The sequence below is a fragment of the Xenopus tropicalis genome, chromosome 5, assembly GCF_000004195.4.
Source record: "Xenopus tropicalis strain Nigerian chromosome 5, UCB_Xtro_10.0, whole genome shotgun sequence".
Classification (NCBI taxonomy): Eukaryota; Metazoa; Chordata; class Amphibia; order Anura; family Pipidae; genus Xenopus; species Xenopus tropicalis.
The window spans coordinates 64,925,070-64,951,600 of NC_030681.2; the positions used below are offsets into that span (position 1 = coordinate 64,925,070).

Consider the following 26,531-nt stretch of genomic DNA (forward strand, 5'->3'; position numbering starts at 1 on the left):
GAGCAGAGAACAGAAAGCTGCGTGTCTCTGGCACAGGAATTACAGACACAACTAATCTTTTTTCAGACAAGTCAGTGCAGCATTTCTGTGAGTGCTTATGGCTGTATTTACATAGACCTTTCTGATAAAGCTTACTTAGTTTTTACCTTTCTTTCTCCTTTAAACCTTTCTGCCTTGCTGTCCCCTACATTTGGAATGCCCTCACTGATTTCCTCTGGAGAGAATCCTCCCTCAGTCTTTTTAAAACTAAACTTAAAGACTACCTCTTGGAGCACTCACACAGCACCTGATCTGGGAATTAGCACTTATATATTGCAGTGTCACCCACTGTAACCTACAGCACCTATATTTGCCTATTTGTGTCTGTAAGTTACCCTCTCATCTAGATTGTAAGCAAATACTCAGTATGGTCCCAGGACATACATGCATCAACCAAAGCATGTGACATCAAAGGTCTTATTGAGCCCCTTTAGATGTCATGTTTCTACACTAAAAATCCAATACACATCCCTATGCCACAATTTGTAAACAAAGGGGTGTATTTATTAACACTGGAGACAAACATCACTGGTGATTTTGCCCATAGTGACCAATCAGATCTTTGCTTTTGTTTTTAAACTTGTGACCGTTCAAATTTAATTACTGATTGGTTGCTATGGGCAACACCACTGGTGATGTTTGTCTCCAATGTTAAAAAATACTCCCATTAATCTTCACATGTGTATGACAGAAGGACCCTCTCTTGTAATTCCACATTTTAAATGTCCTTCCTGTGACATTGCGTGAAAAATCCTTGGATACCCGCATATGCTCACATTACACACCTAGTGGCTCCACAACATACAACTACCAGTTGTATCCAACCATGTTCCTACTGATAGTCTAATGGCTATAACACTTGGTGAGAGAGCATTTCCCAGAGTGGGGGCTCAACGAGCTACAAATCTGCAAATTAACAAGACCTCCTTTACTTCCATCATTAAATAAAACTGGTGTTTGTTAACTGTACCCTGCTCTCATATCTTTATATATATTATCAGCTCATTTTTTTCTACTAAACGATGCAATAAACATAGTAGCATCAGTCTTTCTCTTATTGCAGCAATATATGCCTCTCCCTTTCTATATTGGCTGTCAATTACAGTCTTGTGGTAGCCTCTGCCTATAAATCTATATGCTGGCAAAAAAGTGAACCCTATGTGCCTAAAATGATTTTGTAAATCATTTGGTTTTAACAAGAATTCCTTCTCCATACTACAAATACAGTGAAGGGGCTAAAATTGACCATATAGGATTTCACTGAACACATGCCCAGGATAAGAAGAATCGGCCCTCAAAAGTGTTCTCTCATTACACAAAATTGTAGTGACCACTCTATCCCTTTCACCAATCAATAATAACAATTACTTACAAAATAAAATTAATTACAAAATTACTTACAATAGCAAACTTATTGGTGAAAAATGTTTAACGTGACCTATTGGTAACTTTTTATGTAGAGTAATATTTTGAAAATGAACAACATGGAGAAAGGTGCAAACTGAAAAACACAGGCAAACCATCATGCTTTTCACATTTTATACCATTGGCTCAGTACATTGCTTTTTCTGGAGCAAGAACTGATAAAAGCAGACTACATTGACTACAGCCTTATTTAATCAAGCTGAAAAGTTGAACTCTTCCCAGCCAAACATTCACATTTTAGCTTTAGTTCTACCTCTCTCTCATTCAGTCCTTTTAATCACATTCAGCCCATTTCTTATATCACCAGCACCTAGTCCACCAAATTACTTCATAGCTATGACCTTGCTGTACACATCAGTGTCTTGAACAATGAAGGTTTCAACTTTTACTTATTGTTACAGACATTGCTCTATAACAGTGTATATTGACTTATTATTAGTCACATCTAAAGGGCAGTACAAAGAGGTCCCTTAACACAAAAGGCTCCATTTACTTTAGTAGTACAAGTATGGAACATGTTATCCAAAATGCTTGGGACTTAGGGTTGTCTGGAAAAGGGATCTTCCCATAATTTGTATCACTATGCCTTAAATCTACTAAAAAACATTTAAAAAAAAAAACAATGGGATTGTTTTGCCTTACACAAGGATTAATTACATCTTGTAATCTAGTTGGGACAAATATAAGCAATTCTTTTATTATTACAGAGAAAAAGCAAATCATTTTGTAAAATTTGAAGTATTTGATTATAATGGTGTTTATTGGAGATGGCCTTCCCATAATTTGAAGCTTTCTGTATAACAGGTCCCATATCTATATACACTGCAAATATACCAGCACTACTTGCCATGTATATTAACTACAATTTAAGACTCTTTCCCACAATTGTGCAAAATTTTGTGCCGGATACTGAAGGCACAATGTTTTCTGGCACACAAAATTAATGCAGCTTTTACCTACATGGAAAGGGGCTGCACCTGGGCAAGATTCCTGTACTTTATGGTGAAGAAACTCATAGAAGATCCTGCAACATTAATGCTTAAAGAAACCCATATCCATTCAACCATGTGGTTTGAAATTCTGTTATAAAAATTATTCATTTGTAATTTCTCAGCTTTTATGAAAACATGAAATATACCCTGGTTTATTTACTTTTCAACTTTTACAAAAAACAAGTTAGAAGTAAAATTATCAGTATAATACTGATATCAGTATAATACTCTTTAACTAATAGTTTTTTAACGTTTCTCAAGATGATTCTAATTTGTGCCAAAAGCAGACACAAATGCACAGTTTTGATTAAGAAATACACCAGCTGTGCTGTATTCATAGGCAAATTTATTAAACTAGCTATTTTGCACTATTGTGCTTCTATACATACATACATAGTTACATAGTAATAAAGTTACTTGAGCTATAAAATGGTGCACTCCATCAAATTTAACATTTTGCACAATAATACAATAGCTGTTGCTATGCCTTATAAGAAAGTTTGAGGGACACTAAAGTTCCCTGTATCACTCTGATTTGCCCTTAGTTCTCACTAAAATTTAATTTAATTTTTTTCAGAATCAGAGTGTAGCTCTGGCTCTTTCTGAAAGCTTAGACTCAGGCACAATGCACTGAGATGGCTGCCTACACACCAATATTACAACTAAAAAAATAAAAATAAAAATTTGTTGGCCCAAGAATACAGTGTGAAATGGAGTGAATTTTCAATCACCTTTTTAATTGATCTCCTTTTCTGCTTTTTTTTACTCAAAGTATCATAATGCAGCATGGTTTCATCTGCTCTTGAAGCATTTGTGTTTGAAATGGTATTTTGCGCAACTTGTAAGGGCTTTAGTAAACCACCAACATTTCTTGACAACGCTGACTGTTAAGTGGGACCACAATGTGGATTCCTTTCTTACAGGTAAGATATAGGCAAATTATAGGTAATATGCACACAAGCTGTCAAAACAATGCTCCACTACTATATTCAATTTTATAGGATGTTGAGGTTTTCTTTTGCAAATTTTGTAAATTGTCTGCTTACATGTGCTCTATCTACAATCTAAAATTGTGAGTAAAAATAAACATTTGCAAAAGTCTTACACTGAGTCATTATTCTAATTTGCAAGTTTTCTATTTGATTTCTCTGTGTCATTGTCTATAGCTTACATTTTTATATTTCAGTGTTATAAAGTGAATAGGAACAAATGTTTTCTTCTTAAAGCTTTAAGCTTATTTTCTGTAAATCTAAAGACAATGTACATGAGTTTAGATTATGCAAATATTAGGCTAAAAATAGGTAGCAGATACTTGCTTAAATGTATTCTCTTAAAGGAAAAATACCCTAAAGACTCCTTTTACTGAGAAATTAGAAAAAGAACAAATATTTCTGATTCAATGGAAATACTTTATGTAGCATTTCACGTTTCCATTGGGGGTGTCAGGTAATGCACTGAAATAAAAGTGGAAAATGTACATAATATGCATACTTTCACAATCATATGAAATTTTAAGGCATTGTATTTTTGTTAGCCAAAATCACTATAATATTTAATGTAAAACAGCAGTAACATTAATATAACTAGCATATTATAACAGTTTTTAACTTGGGACCCATCTTCTCTAGGTAAATTGCAGGGAAGTATATGTGGAATCTCTCTGCAAAGGCCTGAGAATATTTTCCTTTCAGAGAGTTTCTACTATGTGTATTTCAGCATTTGTCTGGTCAAAAACTTTAAATCCAAGCATGAAATAAGTCCAGCCCCAGTAGGTTTGCTTCATTCTCAGTGACATCAAATGTAAAGCTTTCCAAATGCATGGTGTTTAAGGGGTAATGTTACTTTGCCCAAGAATGAAGTTTGGGTATTACTGTAGCCCAATAAGCATGTTAATGCATCTTGGAGAGGGTAATGCCAAAAATGTGCATTGTTTGTGGCAGAGTTTACAACAGAAACCTTTGCCCCAGTGTCCAAAAGCAGTAGAATTGTGTTGTGACATTAGCAAAAACAAAGTGGCAGAGATTCAAATTTCCTTTATCCGTACCCACAGCATGAATCTGAATATCATCAGATACACAGTCATATTGCTCTAAATTATAAACTGATGTGCCCAGCATGGAGCGGCAGAATTTAGCGAAGTGGTTCATTTTTTTACAGGGCTTGCAGCATTTTTTCCCACCTTTATGGCGGCTGCCTCCACAACTGCATTAGATATAATGTTTGTCAGTCTGTGTACATGATTGGGTACCTCACTCCCTCCTGAGGGGCCATTTCCATTTGGCATCCTACATCTTTTTGTAAAGTAAGTGTATCTAGTTCTATAAGCAATCTCTCTCTAAGTTTAGGATTTGTATTTTTTTCAATGGAGCAGTGGGAAGAGGATGTTCTAAAGTTTCTGCTTGTCCAGTCCCCATTGCTCCATGTGCAAAATTCTTTGTCTATCACTGATGCAATGCCTACCACTAGCTAAATTTGCCATTACCTTTGCTGTTCTGAGACCCAGACTCCTGGTGACCTCACGTCCTTCTGGGGAAAGAGGATGTGACAAGTACGTTTCTGCAGGGAGTGCTACTAAAGGTCTACCCCTGTGGCCAAATAAAGTCATAGTACTATAACAATATATGTTGTAATCCCCTCGCAAGCAATGTTAAATCTTTAGGTTAAATCACTGTTTAGAGTTTACTGTCAAATTCTCAGGTTCATGCAGTAAAATTACATTTTCTATGTCTGTCACTGAATTCATTCAGCCTGTTAGACTGTTCTAGAAATTATAGGGAAAACTAATACAGGAGACAAAACTAACAAATTGGCAACAAAAGCCTCAAAAAAGGGCCTCACTAACTTAAAAATTCAAGTTCTTAGTAAGTACACAAAGTAAATAGTAAATATTAATTACCTTAGGAATGTAGTAAATATTCAAGCAAATCTTTAGTAGCATTATCACTATAAGTAATTTTATTCACTCTAAACTTGACTTCTGGTTTTACTAACCAAAACGTTAGGTAAGTTCTGCACGTACGGTGAAGACACACAGAGCTACTAGTAGCAGTTACTTGTTGTGGCTATATGTGTTTTAGCAGAGGCAATGCTCAGTATGGTCTATGGCAGGGTATTTTCTTTAGTAGCCATGACAAGTAGCTGCTACTAAGTAGCTCCATGTGTCTTCACCCTTTGGGCGAAGACACACGGGGCAATTAGTCACCGTGACTTTTTAAAAAGCTGCAGCAACTAATCCGCGAAAAGAAAATGAGCACGCAATTAGTCTCAGCGACGCAATTATACTCTATAGGCTAAAAGACGCTGCGATAAGTCACTGTGACTGGGTTCATTAAAAGTCCCGGCAACTAATCGCCCGTGTGTCTTCGCCCTTAAAGGAACTCAGTGCCCTTATCACCCCCTTTAGACACACTCCAGTAGGGGTTGTCATGCAAAAAGTTGTTTTTCAGTCACAACATGTTGGTCTATCCAGGCTATGCAGCCCTCATATTGGCAACTTGTTCAGACAGGTTCAGTTTTTAGACAACGTCTGACAATAAACATGGTGGCTCCCACATGGAGACACAGACACTTAGGGGCAGATTTATCAAAACAAGAGTTCGAATCCCGAATGGGAAAAATTCGGATTGGAAACGAAAATTTCTGAAAGTCGCAAATATCACGAAAATGCTTACAAAAAAAATCGTATTAGTCACGATAATATCGTATTGGCGATTCTAAAGTCACAAAATTTTCGTACCGAAAAGTCGTGCAAGCGCGAAAAAAATCGCAGAGAATACGCTCGGAGCGTTCGTATGCATTTATATATATTTATTGTATTTACTGTATTATAACACTTGTCCTCCCTGTGTGTAATTTTGTATTTTGTAAGATTACACAGCGCTGCGTACCCTTGTGGCACTTTATAAAGTCACACATACATACATAAATACATACAGTGGATATAAAATGTCTACACACCCCTGATAAAATGTCAGGTTCCTGCGCTGTACAAAAATGAGACAAAGATAAAGCATTTCAGAACTTTTTCCACCTTTAATGTGGCCTGTAAACTGTACCACTCAATTTAAAAACAAACTGAAATATTTTAGGTGGAGGGAAGAAAACGAAAAAAACTAAAATAATGTGGTTGCATAAGTGTGCGCACCCTTAAACTAATACTTTGTCGAAGTACCTTTTGATTTTATTACAGCACTCAGTCTTTTTGGGTATGAGTTTGGGTATCAGCATGGCACATTTTGACTTTGCAAGATTTGCCCACTCTTCTTTGCAGAAACACTCCAAATCTGTCAGATTGCAAGGGCATCTCTTGTGCAGCCCTCTTCAGATCACCCCACAGATTTTCAATCAGATTCAGGTCTGGGCTCTGGCTGGGCCATTCCAAAACTTTAATCTCCTTCTGGTGAAGCCATTCCTTTGTTGATTTGGATGTATGCTTTGGGTCGTTGTCATGCTAAAAGATGAAGTTCCTCCTCATGTTCAGCTTTCTATAAGAAGCCTTAAGGTTTTGTGCCAATATTGACTGGTATTTGACTCCAGTTCCAGCTGAAGAAAAACAGCCCCAAAGCATGCCACCACCATGCTTCACTGTGGGTATGGTGTTCTTTTGGTGATGTCCAGTATTGTTTTTGCGCCACACATATTTTTTGGAATGATGGCCAAAAAGTTCAACCTTGGTTTCAACAGACCATAACACCTTTTCCCACATGCTTTTGGGAGACGTTTTTCTTCGTAAGAAAAGGCTTTTATCTTGCCACTCTACCCCATAGCCCAGACATATGAAGAATACGGCAGATTGTTGTCACATGTACCACACAGCCAGTACTTGCCAGATATTCCTGCAGCTCCTTTAATGTTGCTGTAGGCCTCTTGGTAGCCTCCCTGACCAGTTTTCATCAATTTTGGAGGGACGTCCAGTTCTTGGTAATGTCACTGTTGTGCCATATTTTCTCCACTTCATGATGACTGTCTTCACTGTGTTCCATGGTAAATGTAATTCCTTGGAAATTCTGTTGTACCCTACACCTGACTGATCCCTCTGATGCTTTGGAAGCTCTCTGTGGATCATGGCTTTTGCTGTGGGATGCGACTAAAAAAATGTCAAGAAAGACCAACTAGAGCAGCTAAACTTTATTTGAGGTTAATCAGAGGCACTTTAAATGATGGCAGGTGTATGCTGACTCCTATTTAACATGATTTTGAATGTGATTGCTTAATTCTGAACACAGCTACATCCCCAGTTAGAAGAGGGTGTGCACACTTATGCAACCACATTATTTTAGTTTTTTTGGTTTTCTTCCCTCCACCTAAAAGATTTCAGTTTGTTTTTCAATTGAGTGTTTATAGGTCACATTAAAGGTGGAAAAAGTTCTGAAATGATTTATCTTTGTCTCATTTTTGTACAGCACAGGAACCTGACATTTTACCAGGGGGCTGTAGACCTTTTATATCCACTGTACATACAAAGAGGCATGCCCCACTATAGGATGGTAATAAGAAAAGAAAGCCAGCACTTCAAACACAACATTTTTAAACATCAGTATGATTTTAAATTAAAAATGTTAAAGCTATAGGATGATCCGAAACCTTTGGATGCCTTCACTAGTAAGCAATACTTATACAATTATTGTATACATAAACACCATAGCTAATCTGTAAGTATGTAAGCTTCAAGATGATATATAGTATTAGCTTAACAATTACAGATAGTCAGAAACATAATAAAATACAGTTTAAAATAAATAATACACACCCAAAAACAAAGTACAGGATTAATAATGACTGTAATAAAATAGTTTTATTTTAATTTGCTTCATATTCAAAATGCATCACCTGCTAAGAGACAAACACACGCACATGATAAAAAATTTTGTATAATCAAGAAAAAAAATCTGGCTTTATATGCAGCAGAAGAACTAGAATACCTAAAGCCTTGTTCTATAATCATACAGCACTAAGATGAAAAAGTATATTCTTGGTAATGTTCTGCTAAAAAGGTCAGTTGATTTTTTTTCCAGTTCTAATACCATGATTTCAGGCTATACTGCTGTGAGACTATACAGCAAAATAAACATTTTCCTGATGATTCATATAATCCAAAGTCTTCATTGCTACAGTCTGAGAGTGAAGAACTTGGGCTACATGCAAATTGTCAAATCCATGCACAGTTTTTTTTGCAAGGAAATTAAGGTCAAGCACATTTTCACAGCATGCCGTCTTACTTTCTTGGTGATCTCAATGGAAAAACTAATATAAACCTTTTATATCTGCCACAGCATATGGTTTATAATTAAATTCTGTTTACAAAAATTCCTACAGAGTTTAAATGCAGTGTTAGCAATCAGAGATGTACCTGCAGAACACATCTGATACATACTAAACTGTAACATTTAGATCTCTAAACATGAGCAAACATGTTAAAATAAAATTCATGCCTAAACATAAGTGCCTAAATTGAAAGCTAAATATCTCCAGTACTACTGGTAAAAAAAACAAAACACTGAGATATACTCCAGAGATAAGGAAAAGCAGCATTCATCTATGAACATTGAAGGGCTCATTAATGACTGCATGTTCAAGTGCATCTAAGCTCAGATGGACACAAGGCTGTGTGTATGTTGGTCCTATTCATTAAAGGTACTTTTACATCCAAACATGAACCTATTTGTCAGTTGTGCTCAAGAGCATATACTGATGCAAGGTAACTATACCTACTAACGCCCCACAATGTATTTGGCTGTAATTTCAGGAAAAATGTATGTTATTATTATTGTAGAACGCTCATGCGATTGCATTTGTTTTGATGTATCAGAGACAACTGTGACAAACACAATGCTGCCAAAATGATGTCAGAAAATACATGACCCTTTAGAACTGCTACTCCTGCCCTAAATTAGCCTAAATGCGCAGTGTCTCCTATCGCTTAACTATTATATGTAATTCTGAGTTAAATAAATTTTGGTAGATCAATAAGTTACACATCCTTTTATCTGTGGTGATTGTGTCATGACATATTTTTATTCCCTTCTTCCATAAGGCTAGATGACAGTGTGTGGGCACACACTGCCCCCATTCGTCGTCCCCAACCCCCCCGTGCGCATGCGCATTCGAGAACACACACCCCTCACTTCACCGAGAGCGCAGACATTTAAACTCACGTATGGAGCAGTGGGGAGAGGCCCCCAATGCTCCATATGGGAGCAAAATTTCTAAATTTCGGAGCGGCGGGGCACCCATAAATTTGTGCCACCCTAGGCCTGGGCCTTTGTGGCTTCACCACAAAACCCCTTGTCTTAAACCTATTTGATGCAAAAGTGATAAGGTGGGGGGTGGTGAGAATCAAGGCAGTGCACAGAAAATCCCCCTGCACAATGGACTGCTACTTTAAAAAGAGTCAAAACAAAAGTAGATGGGCGGGTGTTGTATATCAGTATTATACTTATCTACCTCACAAGGACCAAACATGGAGTAGCTTTGATTCCACTATTTGCCCTGTGCTTAGATATTTTGTGATTAAAACACAAAGCAAAATCTATATTAAGCACAAGTTCTATTAACAGAGTTCATGTTGAACAAGGGGGTACACTGCCCATTTAATAAATAGACATTTATTATATTATATAATTATTATATATATTAATATATATTTTTACTAAGAGTAAATTGTTTTTAAGTGTAATAATATAACTTGCTAAATCCTTTAAGGATTCTTAGAATGATTTGCTTCCATTTTAGAAGCAAGCAACTTTAGTCTTTGAGAGGTTATATATTTTTTAAATATTGCTGTTGCTATTAATATTTTTTGCTCGCACAACATGGGTCTATTACCCAGAACTGTATAGGTTAAGTGAAATGAAGACAGTATCATCTAATATCTAGAAAAGTGTATAAATACAACTATATCTTATTTATTATATGTATTTATTATTTTATTTTATTAGTCATAAAATAAATTTCTGCACACAATGCACAGATAGCTAATTCAAAGAGTTGTATTGCCTTTTAACCTTCAAATTTAAATTACATTTTTTCTGTTTTATTTCATTGCTGACAGTACATTCATTTTATTTTCTATGAATCACTTTCACCGTGTCATTCTATGCATTAGTTCACACCACCTTGAACCTCCATTTCTGAATAGCAAACATGATTCATTGCTGTTACTTACAAAATATTGATTTGAGGTTTAATAACAGGAAGATGCCTCACCGTGTGAAACAGTGACATGCCATTTCCTGTTTCAGAAAGTTATACAACTGAGAATAAACATGAAAACATTTTGCAGCAAAAATCTGATTACTACTGTAACCTATGAGAAAGGGGGGGTTGAAATATCTCCCTTCAAACCACAGGTTCTAAACAGTAGAGTTTCATTGCAGTCTTCTCTCACAGCTGAACCAATGCTAGAATTGTCTTGATTCATTTGTACAGCACTTGAAAGGCAAATATAAGACACAGACAAGAAGGATGTAAACACACACACCCAGCCAAAGAGGAAAAGGATAAAAGTGTAGTCTCACCAACATGATATACGCTACAGTGAAATTGATCCTCTCTAGTGGAAACCTCTTAGGGGGATAAGTAATAGCCCTAAGTTAACCCTACTACTTTTTTGGCAGAGCAAAAAAGACTGTTCTTGCTTGCTAGCCCTGACTGTTAGATCCCTGGGGTGTAATATGACAGCATGTCTTTCAACTGCTACATTTACTGGATCCCTGATGCCCCTACTTCACTAAGAATTGAGAATCTTGTACTGAGACATATTTCCACCCCTAGCTCTCTGGCAGATTCTGCTATGTTGTCTCCCCCCCCACCCCTTTATACACTAGGTAAGGGGAGCTGGTAAACAACCTTGATCCAATGAGGAATACCTTCCTTCGCAGGGAATAGGTTACAGATCAGGGACTTTCTGAGTAGCAGGAGGAAAGTTGAACCCCTAGGTCCCCTACACTATTCCAAGACCATCAAACTTAGAGTGGTTCACCTTTAAGTTATCTTTTAGAATGTTACAGAATGGCCAATTCTAAGCAACTATTCAATTGGTCTTCATTATTTATTTTTTATAGTTTTCTAATAGTTCTTCCATTACAGTATCACAGACCATCATCCATCCTTTGTTATTATTAAATATCTCAAGGCACACCAATAGATTAAAATGAATCCATGTTTATTATCTTTCTATATTCCAAGACTGCATGCTACGTCCCTGCCAAAAGTTTTAAGAGCAAGGAGTTTAAGTTTTCCTTTATTCTACTCTAGAAACAAGAAAAGCCTTATCTTGACAAAAGGCCTCCTCAATGATTTTTACTTGTAACTGGAAGACATTAGGGTTGATTTACTAAAGTGCGTTATTTTTTATCGCATGGTTTTTGCGTTAAAATAGACGTGACAATTAGCGCGTGATAAAAAAGAGTATTACCGCGTGCGTTGTCGCACATTGCATACGTTAATTTACGCACTATTGCATGCGTTAATTTTAACGCATGCGTTAATTTGCGCACAGAAATGAATATTACCGCATGATTCACAAACATTTAGACGCGCTAAATATCGCATTAGTCTATTCGAAAATTAACACCTACTTGAGGTAGGCGGTAATTATAGAAAAGTACAGTTAATGAGCTTTTGGCAATAAAATATGGACTTAGCAGTGTTATTTATTCAAGTATGTGTTGGCCCTAGAGTTATGCAGCCTCCAGTTTGCAGGGAAATGGTCATTTTTAATACAGTAATTTTACGAAAGTAATGACATTATTATGGTTCTATAGCGGTGCATATTTTGTCGTGAATATTTAGTCGCCATAATATTCGCTACTATAGAGGCGAATATTCGCACAAATACATTACAAGTTATATTTTGGCGACTATTTGGTCGCGACATGACGTTGTTGGAATCTCGTGATAGATGCGACTTGTGCCCATTTTGTCTCAGAGCCTGCAGTGACACATAGAACCAACATGCCTGGGGTATCAGAGCTCCAACCGGAGGAGAGGCGCTACATCTGCCGCTACCTCCTGCGCGAATCCTATGACAGGCAGCCGCTGGGGATCATAGGGGTCCATGAAAGGAAGAGGGCAATCCTCTGCAGGCTGATGCAGAGGTTGGAACAGCGGTTTGCCCTCCAAATGGACCTCAGACTTCTCCAGGGGATATGGTCGGATATTAAGAGCAGGAGTCCAGATTTAATCGCTGAAATAGCGGAAGGTAATTATTGTACTTTATTAGGGTTTTAAAGAATACGTTAATTAAACATATATATATATATATATATATACGGACAGAGAGCCGCACACACAAGGACTTGGCAATAAAGTGAAAACATTTATTGAAAAAAATCCAACGTTTCGAGTACTGACTGTACTCTTCCTCAGGGACAAACAGTCAGTACTCGAAATGTTGGATTTTTTTCAATAAATTTTCTCACTTTATTGCCAAGTCCTTGTGTGTGCGGCTCTCTGTCAGTATATTTCCTCATTTTAGCCAGCACCCAAGGCATTTGAATTTCTATAGGGTGTGCTCCACTCTTCCTTTTATATATATATATATATATATATATATATATATATATATATATATATATATATATATATATATACAGTGGCTTGCAAAAGTATTCGGCCCCCTTGAACTTTTCCACATTTTGTCATATTACAGCCACAAACATGAATCAATTTTATTGGAATTCCACGTGAAAGACAAAGACACAGTGTGGTGTACACGTGAGAAGTGGAATGAAAATCATACATGATTCCAAACATTTTTTACAAATAAATAACTGCAAAGTGGGGTGTGCGTAATTATTCAGCCCCCTTTGGTCTGAGTGCAGTCAGTTGCCCATAGACATTGCCTGATGAGTGCTAATGACTAAATAGAGTGCTCCTGTGTGTAATCTAATGTCAGTACAAATACAGCTGCTCTGTGATGGCCTCAGAGGTTGTCTAAGAGAATATTGGGAGCAACAACACCATGAAGTCCAAAGAACACACCAGACAGGTCAGGGATAAAGTTATTGAGAAATTTAAAGAAGGCTTAGGCTACAAAAAAATTTCCAAAGCCTTGAACATCCCACAGAGCACTGTTCAAGCGATCATTCAGAAATGGAAGGAGTATGGCACAACTGTAAACCTACCAAGACAAGGCCGTCCACCTAAACTCACAGGCCGAACAAGGAGAGTGCTGATCAGAAATGCAGCCAAGAGGCCCATGGTGACTCTGGACGAGCTGCAGAGATCTACAGCTCAGGTGGGGGAATCTGTCCATAGGACAACTATTAGTCGTGCACTGCACAAAGTTGGCCTTTATGGAAGAGTGGCAAGAAGAAAGCCATTGTTAACAGAAAACCATAAGAAGTCCCGTTTGCAGTTTGCCACAAGCCATGTGGGGGACACAGCAAACATGTGGAAGAAGGTGCTCTGGTCAGATGAGACCAAAATGGAACTTTTTGGCCAAAATGCAAAACGCTATGTGTGGCGGAAAATTAACACTGCACATCACTCTGAACACACCATCCCCACTGTCAAATATGGTGGTGGCAGCATCATGCTCTGGGGATGCTTCTCTTCAGCAGGGACAGGGAAGCTGGTCAGAGTTGATGGGAAGATGGATGGAGCCAAATACAGGGCAATCTTGGAAGAAAACCTCTTGGAGTCTGCAAAAGACTTGAGACTGGGGCGGAGGTTCACCTTCCAGCTGGACAACCACCCTAAACATAAAGCCAGGGCAACAATGGAATGGTTTAAAACAAAACATATCCATGTGTTAGAATGGCCCAGTCAAAGTCCAGATCTAAATCCAATCGAGAATCTGTGGCAAGATCTGAAAACTGCTGTTCACAAACTCTGTCCATCTAATCTGACTGAGCTGGAGCTGTTTTGCAAAGAAGAATGGGCAAGGATTTCAGTCTGTAGATGTGCAAAGCTGGTAGAGACATACCCTAAAAGACTGGCAGCTGTAATTGCAGCAAAAGGTGGTTCTACAAAGTATTGACTCAGGGGGCTGAATAATTATGCACACCCCACTTTGCACTTATTTATTTGTAAAAAATGTTTGGAATCATGTATGATTTTCATTCCACTTCTCATGTGTACACCACTTTGTATTGGTCTTTCACATGGAATTCCAATAAAATTGTTCATGTTTGTGGCTGTAATGTGACAAAATGTGGAAAAGTTTAAGGGGGCCAAATACTATTGCAAGCCACTGTATATATATATTATTAGATATGGTACCCTCGGCAGGACATTGGGGCAGAAAAACAGAATTTACCAAAGCTTGCCAGTTGCTTGGATTTCCATCTTATCATTACTATCCTTACTTAGTATGGCAGCTTTCTTAGCCGTCCCAAACTTGCCTGACAGTTAAAAATAATACTTAGCGGTAGTATGCATACTATGAGTAATTTGGGGAAGGACCACAAATGTTTTAGGGGGCCCTGGCTAACAATGTCTGTGTGTCCTTTGTATTGATGTGAGGGTTCACAGGGGGAGGGGCCATTGGGGGCGTGGGGGCCCCAGAAAATGTTGTTGTGAGGGGCCCCGTTATTTATGATGGTGGCCCTCTGTGTATGAATGTATATATATATGTATAATATATTTAAATAACATCTTGCAATATTATCTCACAGAACTTCAGCTGGATGTAGCGCCTTATCAACCCCAGGCCCCCCAGGCTCCAGAGGCTCCAGAGGCACCCCAGGCTCCAGAGGCCCCCGAGGCCCCCCCCCGGCTGCAGAGGCCCCCGAGGCTTCCCCCCGGCTGCAGAGGCTCCAGAGGCACCCCAGGCTCAAGAGGCCCCCCAGCTGCAGAGGCCCCCCCCGGCTCCAGAGGCCCCCGATGCCCCAACGGCTGCAGAGGTTCCAGAGGCCCCCCCCCGGCTGCAGAGGCCCCCGAGGCTCCAGAGGTCCCCCCGGCTACACCACCGGCCCCAGACACTCCCCAGGCCCTGGACAACTCTTCCCCGGCCCTGGAGTTCTCTCCCCAGGCCCCGGACTCTCCCCAGGCCGAAGACTGTGCACCAGGTCCTCCTGCAGACGAGGGACCCTCACGACAGACTGAACATGTGGGGACCCAAACAACACCTGGGTGGACTGACCCCACATGCAGGAGGATCTGGACATCATCAAGGCCCAGTTGGCCCAGCTGCAGCAGGATGTGGGGGAAATCAAGGCCAGCAAGGCCTAAGTTTTATGTTTTAAATTTTGAACATTTTTAAAAAAATTTATAGTTAGAATAAAAGTTGTTATTTTTGTTCTTTTGAACTGAGTAATGTCTAATTATTTTGCCTTCATTAATATGGTATTCTTTACTTTCATGTAGTTTCTCCTCCACTCTTACATTTATCAGTAACAGCTTTAATATGCTATATGGGTTAAATTTTGCCAAATATTCTGGCGACAATTTTGTCTTTAGGCCATTTTGCTGAATAGTAAAGCTTGCGTTAATTAGTTCGTAGCGTATTTTCTGGCGAGTGTGATAACTGCCAATCAAATTGCAATATTATATTTGTCCCCCTTTAATAAACTGGCCATAACCTATTTTGCAGTTATTCTGTGTCTAAAATGTGCCACTAAATTTAAGCCACTTTAGTAAACGGACCCCTAAGTATTTGGCAAAATATTTCTTAAATGCCCCCCCCATTTACTGGCCACAGCTTTGAGGACATAAGTTACACACATAATAATAGGTGTGCCATACATACATTACATACAAGTAAAGTAAGTAGGAACCAAAGGCTATTTGTTGCAAAGGCTTGCTATTTATATGCAGCTACTATTTATATGCAATTTATATGCACTATTTATATGCGACTATTTATATGCGGCTACTATTTATACTCAGCGACTATTTATATGCGGCAGCTATACGCTGGCGTTGATTAGCGCATGTACCGTCAAATGCCGCACAAAAATAGTTTTCGCTACTAAAATATCGCATGCGTAAATTAACGCAAGTATGCTTATAGTGAATCGTGCGTTAAGTCACGAAAATTTAGACGCGATAACATTTTAACGCACGCTTTAAATAGCGCACGTTTTAGAGCACTTTAGTGAATCAGCCCTATTATGTGTAGCATGTATGGTTAGTAAATTAACTGGAAAAAATGGTTTATCTGGTTTATCTGTCAATGTACCTTGCAAGCTGGCCAAAATAATGACTGTAGTATTAAGAAAAAGAGTTGGTTCACCTTTATTACAGTTTAAAAAAAAAATAAGGAGATTTTGTCATTTACATTTTATTTGCAATTTGTATTAATTAAAAAATATGGCTTTTTTTCAAAATATCTAAATGCAAATTCAGTGTTGCATAGATCCTTAGGTCTCTCCTCTCTGCCTAAGTGAGCGGGACTGACTGGGACTGACTAAGGTCATGGCTGGCTAAGGTTCTGTCTACATCATGTTGATGTTCCAAGCAGTCTGGAGGAAGCGCAGCTTAAATTATTGGAGAGCACATACCCGGTCTGGATGCCAAAGTCCACTGTGTCCTGTGCTGCGTCATGGCCTTTTGCCACTTCATCAGAAGTGTAGGTATTGATCTCTACTCAGGCCCATATTTGTGGCTCGGCCACAAAGGCCCGGGCCTAGGGCAGCATGACGCCTGGTGCACCGAAATTTTGCAAACAGGGGCGGCCTTAAGGCTCCCAGATAAGAAATCTGGCGCTGTCCCTACTGCACATGTGCCCTTCATAGCATATCTGTGATCTGATTGGCTGACACAATTTAGCCAATTGGTGCCTGCCCCTCCCTGCTATGTGAGACCCCTGGCTGTCAGAGTGGAGATACTTACTGCAGCACTACCACATTAAACCAAATTGCAAATATCATGTAAATTACTATATCTCCTTATTGTAACCAATACGGGGCAAACCACCCCTTTAAGCTATCACTCTTTCCCTATAAAAGGGGCTTGCCACATAACTGTAGACATGAACACTTCAGGACATATATTACACCATTTGATTTACTATTTTAAATGTATTCACCTCACATTGTTTATTTAAATTGGCTGTACAAATGATTCCATCTTAACCACATTTCTATATAATTGACATCCTTAACATTGAAAGCAGCCTTTGGTTGATAAGGTAACCAGCAGGGCCGGTCTTACCAACTGCGGGGCCCAATTGGAACCATTATTGTGGGGCCCCCTTAGTACATTGTGAATTATGCTTAGTACAGGGGGAATCCCTATGCTGCCATAGTTTTATAGTTTTTCAAGCTGTTCCTGCTGAATTGTGCTTAATACAGGCACACCTCCCAACATTTAAAAAAATGTAAATAGGGACAAAAAGCTCTGCCAATGGAAAGAATGCAATTTGCCCTGCAGTGTACTCCCATTCCCTGACTCACCCAACACTAGCAAAACAGAGCAGCACTGATCAGCTTTCATGTAGCCATCATATGGAGCAAACTTAGGGGACTGTTTCTGCTGAATTGTGCTTAGTACAGAATCCCTATGCTGCCATAGTTTTATGGTATCTCTCTGTACAGGCTATGAGCAAACTTAGCAAACAAAATTTTCTGGGCCCCCCTCCTCCCACACCCTGCCCCCAATGGCCCCTCCCCCAGTGACAAAGGACACAGACATTGGTAGCCAGGGCCCCACCTAAAACATTGGTAGCCAGCCCAGGGCCCCCTAAAACATTGCCTCACACTATGGCCTGCTCCTTCCTGCTCCCCCACTCCCCCCTACATCCTCCAGCCCCCCCCCAGCATCCTCCAACTCTCCCCCTAGCATCCTCCAGCTCCCCCAACTCTCCTCCCAGCATCCTCCAGCTCCCCCAACTCTCCCCCAGCATCCTCCAACTCTCCCCCAGGCGTCCTCCAACTCTCCCCCTAGCATCCTCCAGCTCCCCCAACTCTCCCCCCAGCATCCCCCAACTCTCCCCCCAGGATCCTCCAGCTCCCCCAACTCTCCTCCCAGCATCCTCCAGCTCCCCCAACTCTCCCTCCAGGGGTCCTCCAGCTCCCCCAACTCTCCCCCCCAGGCGTCCTCCAGCTCCCCCCAACTCTCCCCCCCAGCATCCTCCAGCTCCCTCAACTCTCCCCCAAGCATCCTCCAACTCATTCAACTCTCCCTCAGGCCTCCTCCAGCTCCCCCCAGAGCTTTCTGCCCAGCATCAACCTGCTTCATCCTGTTGCTTCATCCTGCTCCCCGCTGTGTCAGCTACTTCATCCTGCTAGGACCGGCCCTGATAACTAGCTTTCTTTCTTCTGGTGAGAGCAGTAAAAATGAATAACTCTAAATATGACTCCCACATATGGCACCTCAGGGGTGCTCTAGGGACTATACTCCAATTTTTTTGTGGGCTCCAGGCACTGCCACCAACTGAAGCAGCCTGAGGCAATTGCAATCTTTGCACTAGAAGAGCCAAATTTTTGCTGCCTCTGGTTATTTGCCACACGCTTCTGGGTGAGGCAAGGTTTTTACCTTGCCTCATGGTAGAAGCAGACCTTATGGCACCCATTGTGCTGTTACACCGGGACATTCTGGATTTCACAGTTTTTTTCTAGTATACTCCAAATGTGTTTTCATCAACATTTTGATGACCATGGACTTTATATCCTACACTGTTTGCTGCAATAGCAGAGGGATGTCTCCCACCTAGTTTCTATACTTTAGATATGGTGATATATTAATTTTTTGACAATAGCTGATGCTGTTTAAATATGTGTGAATCAGGTTGTTGATAAGTTGTTTTTCATTTAGGTGACTGAACAAAAATACTATTACACAATAGATACTGATTATTTATATGCATTGCCATATCATTGAAAATTAGCACTCTGGCTCATATAAAGCAATTATATATGGTGTAATGCATTTATATTTTTAAATGGCTTTTTTACCTTTGGTTTTCCTTACAAAGTGATTGCAAGGCCTGCTCTGATTGCCATCTTGGAGTCAGGAAGGATTTTGAGGCTTCAGAAGGGTTGGCTTTCTCTGTATTAACTAGCAGTTAGGCAGGTTTTATATAGACATAAAGGGTTGAACTTGATGGATGTGTGTAATTTTTCAACCTAAGGTGCTATTACTATATCATGCCCATGCATGGCACACATACAAGTCTGTTTAAAAATAAAAAATATAAATTAAAAAACACTGCTGTGCTTTATTTTAAGTGATCCTGCCATGAATTACGTCTTTAAAGGCATGTGTGAGTATCACTGACAGGCATGTGCCAGTCACACATTTTTCTACAGCTACAACAATACAATTGTAAAATACTAAACCGAACCTTAGCATTTGTAACCCCTATTTGGCTAAAATAGTCAAAATGTCCAGCAAGTAATAGAGCATGGGGTACACGCAACTTGGTTTCAGCAGGAAGCACCTTCGCTATATTGAAGGTTCTTAAGGAGGGTGTTGTATAACTACACCTCCCACTGCCAATGTGTAGTGAAAAGTGCAATAATTAAGTAGGTGGATGCCAGGGGCTCTTGCAAACAAAGAGAACTGTTTATTTGTACAAGACAAAAGTTGGTAATGCAGGGCAAATCAATACTCACTCTCAGATGAGGTAAAATAGGATTCAGCAATACAATTGATGTTAAAGCAGATTAAACAATGAAGTATGGTGTCCACCGGTTTCTCCCTTCTCCCTTCTCATAAAGAGGTTGGGCAGGGTAAGACAGCCAACAGACTGACAGGAGGCAAGCTCACCGGTTTATCCCTTCTCATAAAGAGGTTGGGCAGGGTTAAGATGACCAAGAGAGTGACAGGAGGTAAGTTCTCTGGTTTATCCCTTTCTTATCAAGAGGTTGGGCAGGGTTAATGCCTGTCTCACTTTCCTAGAAAATGCTATGATGTTAATTAACCTGTTCTAGCTTCACCTTGTTCAAGGTACTTGTCCCCTTAGGGCCTAACCTTCTGGCCCTGTGTGGATCCCAGGCTTCAAGAAACATCCACACATTAATTAAATGTTGCAGGGCAAGAAGAAAGATCCACCCCTTTACCTAACACTATATTAAAGTGTGGTAGGGTGTGGTCTAGCCTTGGGCCAATAATAAGGTAAATACCAACTAGATACATTAAGCCTTGCCTAGTGACAAGAAGAAAAGGAAAGGTTAAAGCCATAGGGGCACATTAACCCTATGGGTCTCTACACATTTTTGCAGTAATAATGTATATGGTGTACATGAATAACATCTGCTGCAGAGCAAGTTTTACTTCTCTTGTGTCCTTGTATGGGATACTTGAATGTCTAAAGATGTGATAAGCGAGTGCACACCAAGCATTTTTACATTTTTACACCAAACAAGAAATCTGAATTTTAAATCAATTTAATAATCATGTTTAAGAAAAAAAAGTTTGTCATTAGGAAACAGTATCAGTCAAATATTTACTTTATTTATTGTATTTAGAATATTCCGTTTCAAAAACATTACCTTTAATGGGACAACTAACTGGGCTTTTATGCATAGCTATGCAATGTATGTTTTTGGTGGCTGGTTACAATTTAATACGCTACGAAAAAATCGCCAGATTTTGCGCAACTTTCGGAATGGCTACGAAAAACTCGTGTTTTTTCGCACAAATCGTAAAAACGAAAAAGTCGCGATAATTTCCGAAAAGTCGTAAAGGCGCCGAAAAAGTCGCAAAATGTTCGTTTTCCAATCGGAATTTTTCCAATTCGGTTGGAATTCGTGTCTTAGTACAGCGTTTTTCAACCGCTGTTCCGAGATGTTGCCTGGTGTGCCGTAGGCAGGGCCGCCATCAGGGGGGCACAGCGGGTACAACTGTCCTGGGCCCGGGCAATTTTTACTTTCAATTTTTACACAGCGGGTACAACTGTCCCGGGCCCTGTCATTGGTTGCGCCGTGTGTACGGGTGACGTCAGTACGCACGGGGCACAACGTTATAAAAGGGCCTGTGTGCGGTCGCGTGTAGGCAGAAGTGCAGAGGCGGCGCGCGTGAGGGGAAGATGCTGCTGAAGCCGCCGAAGAGCAGAAGTAAAATGCTGCTGAGCACCAATGTATTAGGGGGGGCCACGGGGCACACTGACTTATGGGGGCACTGCTGCTGGGCACCAATGTACTAGGGGGGCTGGCTCTTGGCACCAATGTACTAGGGGGGCACTGCTGCTGGGCACCAATGTACTAGGGGGGCACTGCTCTTGGCACCAATGTACTAGGGGGGCACTGCTCTTGGCACCAATGTACTAGGGGGGCACTGCTCTTGGCACCAATGTACTAGGGGGGCACTGCTCTTGGCACCAATGTACTAGGGGGGCACTGCTCTTGGCACCAATGTACTAGGGGGGCACTGCTGCTGGGCACCAATGTACTAGGGGGGCACTGCTCTTGGCACCAATGTACTAGGGGGGCACTGCTGCTGGGCACCAGTGTACTAGGGGGGCACTGCTGCTGGGCACCAGTGTACTAGGGGGGCACTGCTGCTGGGCACCAGTGTACTAGGGGGGCACTGCTGCTGGGCACCAGTGTACTAGGGGGGCACTGCTGCTGGGCACCAAATCAGTGGGGGGGTGGGTTTATGGAGAAAATGTCCCGGAAAATACTTTCTTTGTGTTTATTTGATTCCTATTCAAGAGAATTACTTTATATATAGTCAATATAGGCACAGAGTTAAATTTTTTAACATTTTCTAATGGTGGTGTGCCTCGTAATTTTTTTCATGAAACAAGTGTGCCTTTGCCCAAAAAGGTTGAAAAACACTGTCTTAGTAAATCAGCCCCTAAGTGTCATTTATAAAGATATAATTTATAAGACATTCATGGTTCTTTTGCATTATAAGGAGTGAAAGTTAAAAAAGAACTCCATGACCATATACAAGTACTAGGCTTGCAGGGACTCCATTATTTCTTAAAATATAGACATTCCCATGAGTCATGTGACAAAAATGAAATCACTTAGTACCATTTATAATGAATGCCATCAATAATCACCATTTTAAAGATATATTTACATAATATTTACAGACTATTCCTAGCATACAGAGAATACAAACATCAAAGTCAAAGGGTATTTGTAAATTAAAATAACACTCAGTAATACTGTAAAAAAAAATAACATAAATTCTATGGCACTGGCTGTCAGCAGCAGGCAAAGAGTTTAAACACTAATGCCATTATCACTGCAAATAAAGATAAAAGATTGTGTTTATTTGAAGTTATAGAGAAAGCCAGCTGTAGTAATTGTAAGACATATTAGGGGGTCAACACTGGAAGCAAGTTGGCTTCTTGAACCCTGCGCCCACTGGAGTCCTCTAACGTGTGCTGTGAAAGACATGCAAATGAGAGGATGGGTAGAGGATAAGGGGAACATTTTCATGCCTCCCCTAGTCTTTCTTTCATAAAAACATATTGCTCTGCCATCTGTAAATGAGAACTTTTCTGTTCTGCAGACAGTTGCTGTGCATGTTCTCATGTACAATAATCAAATGCCTCAAAATATCTCGCTTCAGGGAGTTAGTACTAGTGATGAGTGATTCTGTCCCGTTTTGCTTTGCCAATAAATTTGCGAATCTTTCAAAAGATTTTCGAACCGGCGAAAAATTTGCAAAACAGCGAAAATGTTGCACAGAAAAAAAATTATTCTTTGACTCACAACTATTCTTTGACGCCCGCGACTATTCTTGTGACAATTTTTGGATGCGCGACTATTCTTGCGACAATTTTTGGACACGGGGCGAATTTTTCCTCGCCAAATTTTTTCATCCATTTCGCGAAACAATCCGCCAATGGCGGAATGCAGAAATTCACCGCAAAACCATGCCTGGTGAAATATTTGCCCATCACTACTGAGTACTATCTTCCTTCTTCTTCAATTTAAATGTGCTTTGTGATATTTGGAAATATGCAAAAAGTGTCTTTATAATGGACACTACTCTGCATTTGTGAGTGTTAAAAGAAACATGGGGGGCATGTGGGGGATGGGACATTTATATTCCCGCATTAACTGATCTTATCTTTTAATAGGTTTCTTAAGGTGGCCATACACGTGGCGATCCGATGATGTTTCGTACGACCATCGGTCGCACGAAACATCGTAAGATCCGCCACACACCATTCAGGGCTGAATCGGCAGGTAAGGAGGTAGAAACAATAGGATTTCTACCTCCTTCTGCCGATTCAGCTCTGAAGGGAGAATTTTGGTCAGGCGCCTTCTATGGCGCCCGATCAAAATTTTCAAACTTGTCCGATCGGCGAGTCGTCCGATATCGGCAGCTTCCTGCGATATCGGTCGACTCGCCGACATGCCATACACGCACCAATTATCGTACGAAACGATGTTTCGTACGATAATATCGGTGCGTGTATGGCCACCTTTACTTGGAGAATTAACTAACCTTTCCTTGTGAATATTACTCTAATATAATGTGTTAAATGGAGTAGCTCTGCACTCCTCCAATAAGAGGTGGGGGTGTAACAAATGAACAAACTATGCAAAACACTGTTACAATCATGGATTACTAAAATAATATTTATATACATATCCCATTAAATTACTTTACTTGCTCATCACCTAACCCCATCTCACAGTTATTTACTCAATGTTAAATAGAAACAAGCAATTTTCTACTTAACCAATATACACAAATGCAGTTCCAATAACTTGATCTCCAACATTCCCCTTCAAATTGCCATTCTTAAAAAATGTACAATTCAAAATTTGCTGAAATACTTTTGTTCCAATACTAACTAAATATGCCTTGCAAGCTTCTATTCAAAGAAGGTTACTGAATTTATAACAGAATGCTAAGTTTACAAAATTTCTGCATACTTTGCAAGTCCATTTTACCCAAGAGAATTTACAATAACAAGCAATGCATGCCAAGAGACAAGATCCAGCATCATGTTCAACAAAACTTACAATATTCAGCATATTTCCTAAAAAAGTTTGCTATTTCATAGAAGCATTGCACACTATAGGTATGTGATCTATTATCTGGAATACTAGGGACATTCCAAATGAAAAATAAAGTAATAGGATTGTTTTGCCATGAATGCCATGGAATTATGTAAGGTTTTTTATTATTAAAAAGAAACAAAAATTGTGGAAAAAAATACAAAAACTTTATCTGTTTACTTTTATAGGACAATTGTATACAATACTGTATATTATAGGATATATTTGTGGAGAAGAGAGGGCTTACGGCAGCCCGTGGCTTAAAGGGGACATATAGCATAGCTGAAACCCCCAAATATCTTGTGATCCCAATGTAAGCAGTAATGAATATTGTGTCATTATCTTTAAAATGGATCTTCCCAATAGGTCCGTTAAGGTCCTTGTCTATGTTTTAAATGAGGGTGGGTTCTAATGGTCCCTGCCGAAGCACAGTTGGAAGGGGATAGCCAATCACAGTCCTGCAGTAACACAAGCAAAGACTGGCTTCAGTTTCCTGTCAGGAAACAATCCTGCTGATTAGTTCCTACTGCACAGTGCAGTGTGCTGAGTGCCGCCTGCATACTGCACAGCCTGGGATAGCAAGCAGCAGGAAGTGGGACAGATGGATGGGATTAGTAGGGTTTTGGGGGAAATCAGCCAAAACACAACTTTTAAGCGCATTCCTTTTATAATTAAAACAGTATAATGCCCTGACAAATTCTTGCTTTTTACACAATATATCCCATTTTATAAAAGTGGTAGAAAATATATTTAAGTATATTTCTACACAATTTCTATAGTTGCATAGGTGCATTTTTAAACACTACAGGGCCCAATGAGAGCCTTTTGGATAGCAGTTTCTGGATAATGGATCTAATATCTGTATACCCAAACAAGTTAGTGAGGACCAGATAGAATATTTATTGCTCAGAACCGAGGATTGTTTAAATCACCATGTCTTCTCTATATCCACTGGTACTGCAGGGGTACTCTAAGAAGAGAAGGTTGGAAAACAAGTACTTAATCCATTCACATTGAAGGGTAAGTAAACACCCTACAAACAACAACCAGATAGTGGTTGAACAAAAAGTGAAATAATTAAAAATTGTAAAAAATAAAGAATGAATGTCAGTTAAAAGCAGCTAAGAACAGGGCATTCTACAACTTACTAAAAGTAAACTTAAATGTGAAATACCCATTTAAGACAGCAATAAGCACTGATTTAGTAAAAGAAAAGTATAGTCTTAGTTGCTAAGTGGCTTGTTACATTACTGTATTTGTAACTTACATCATAGCTGCCTTAACTCAGGACAGAAACACAGGTTTCAAGGGTGTCTTTAATCATCCAATGCAGCAGATGGCAGTGAACAACATAAGCTGAGTTTTAGGCAAACCAGATTAAAAAAAAAACCTTGATAACCAGACAAGTACATGTTTGTGTCTTTAAACACAAAACAATGATAACTGTCAAACAATAATGGGAAATTCAATATGCATGCATTATTAAAGTCAATATATATATATATATATATATATATATATAATATTCTCTTTCAGGGTGTTGTTAAGTTGCAAAAATATTTTATTCGGTATATGTTCTTTTTAAAGAATCATACATATTTGGGGCGAATAAACAAGCATGGTCTATATTACTGTATTGGCAATGCACAGTTTGTACAAGCTAGAGAAACTGTTCTCCGCTCCTCACTCACCAGGTCAATGAATGTGAGGAATTTCCAGCTGCCCCCATAGGTCTGATGCGCTGGCATCTCTATGGCCTTGTAGTGGCACAGCACCGACAGGTAGGAGAGCAGGATGGCGGCCCGCAATACCTGGCATGGGATAAGCGCCATTTCAGCATCAGAGTGAACGGGACAGAAGGAGCCAGCTCTCTTCACACCTCCCCCACCCTGCTAGAATGCGGCCTGTGGCACTACTTATTACTATTTGACAGTAGGCTAGAATCATGTATCCTGAGAAGGAGGATAGGGATACGCGGGTGTCAATCAGCAGGGAAGAAGAAAGGAGAACCGTTACTATGGAAACCGCTCTGGTACTTTCTTCCTTAGAACTGTGGTTGGTACGGTTATTTGGTGAGGTCGTCCTTAAGGGGCGGAGTTTTACGCTGCATTCTTTTGACTCAGACGCTGAGAACGAACACCGAGCGGAAGGGTTGTTGTACCTAATAATATTTTTAGCTGAGAGCTTGAGTCGGGTGTGCCTGTGTGTAATGCCT

The 26,531-nt window shown here is 39.8% G+C and overlaps 1 protein-coding gene across 2 annotated transcripts in view; it reads right to left on the reverse strand.

Annotated features, from left to right (window-relative positions):
• aig1 (androgen-induced 1) overlaps positions 1–26,325 on the reverse strand; it is a 166,724-nt gene extending 140,399 nt beyond the window's left edge. The window contains exon 1 of one of the 2 annotated variants that reach the window (XR_004222616.1): positions 26,008–26,325. Coding sequence is in view for 1 of the 2 variants with exons in the window: in NM_001100245.1 (NP_001093715.1) it covers positions 26,008–26,148 (141 nt within the window). In the remaining variant the exon portion in view is untranslated. 2 annotated transcript variants of the gene reach the window in all.
• Positions 26,326–26,531: the final 206 nt, after the last annotated feature.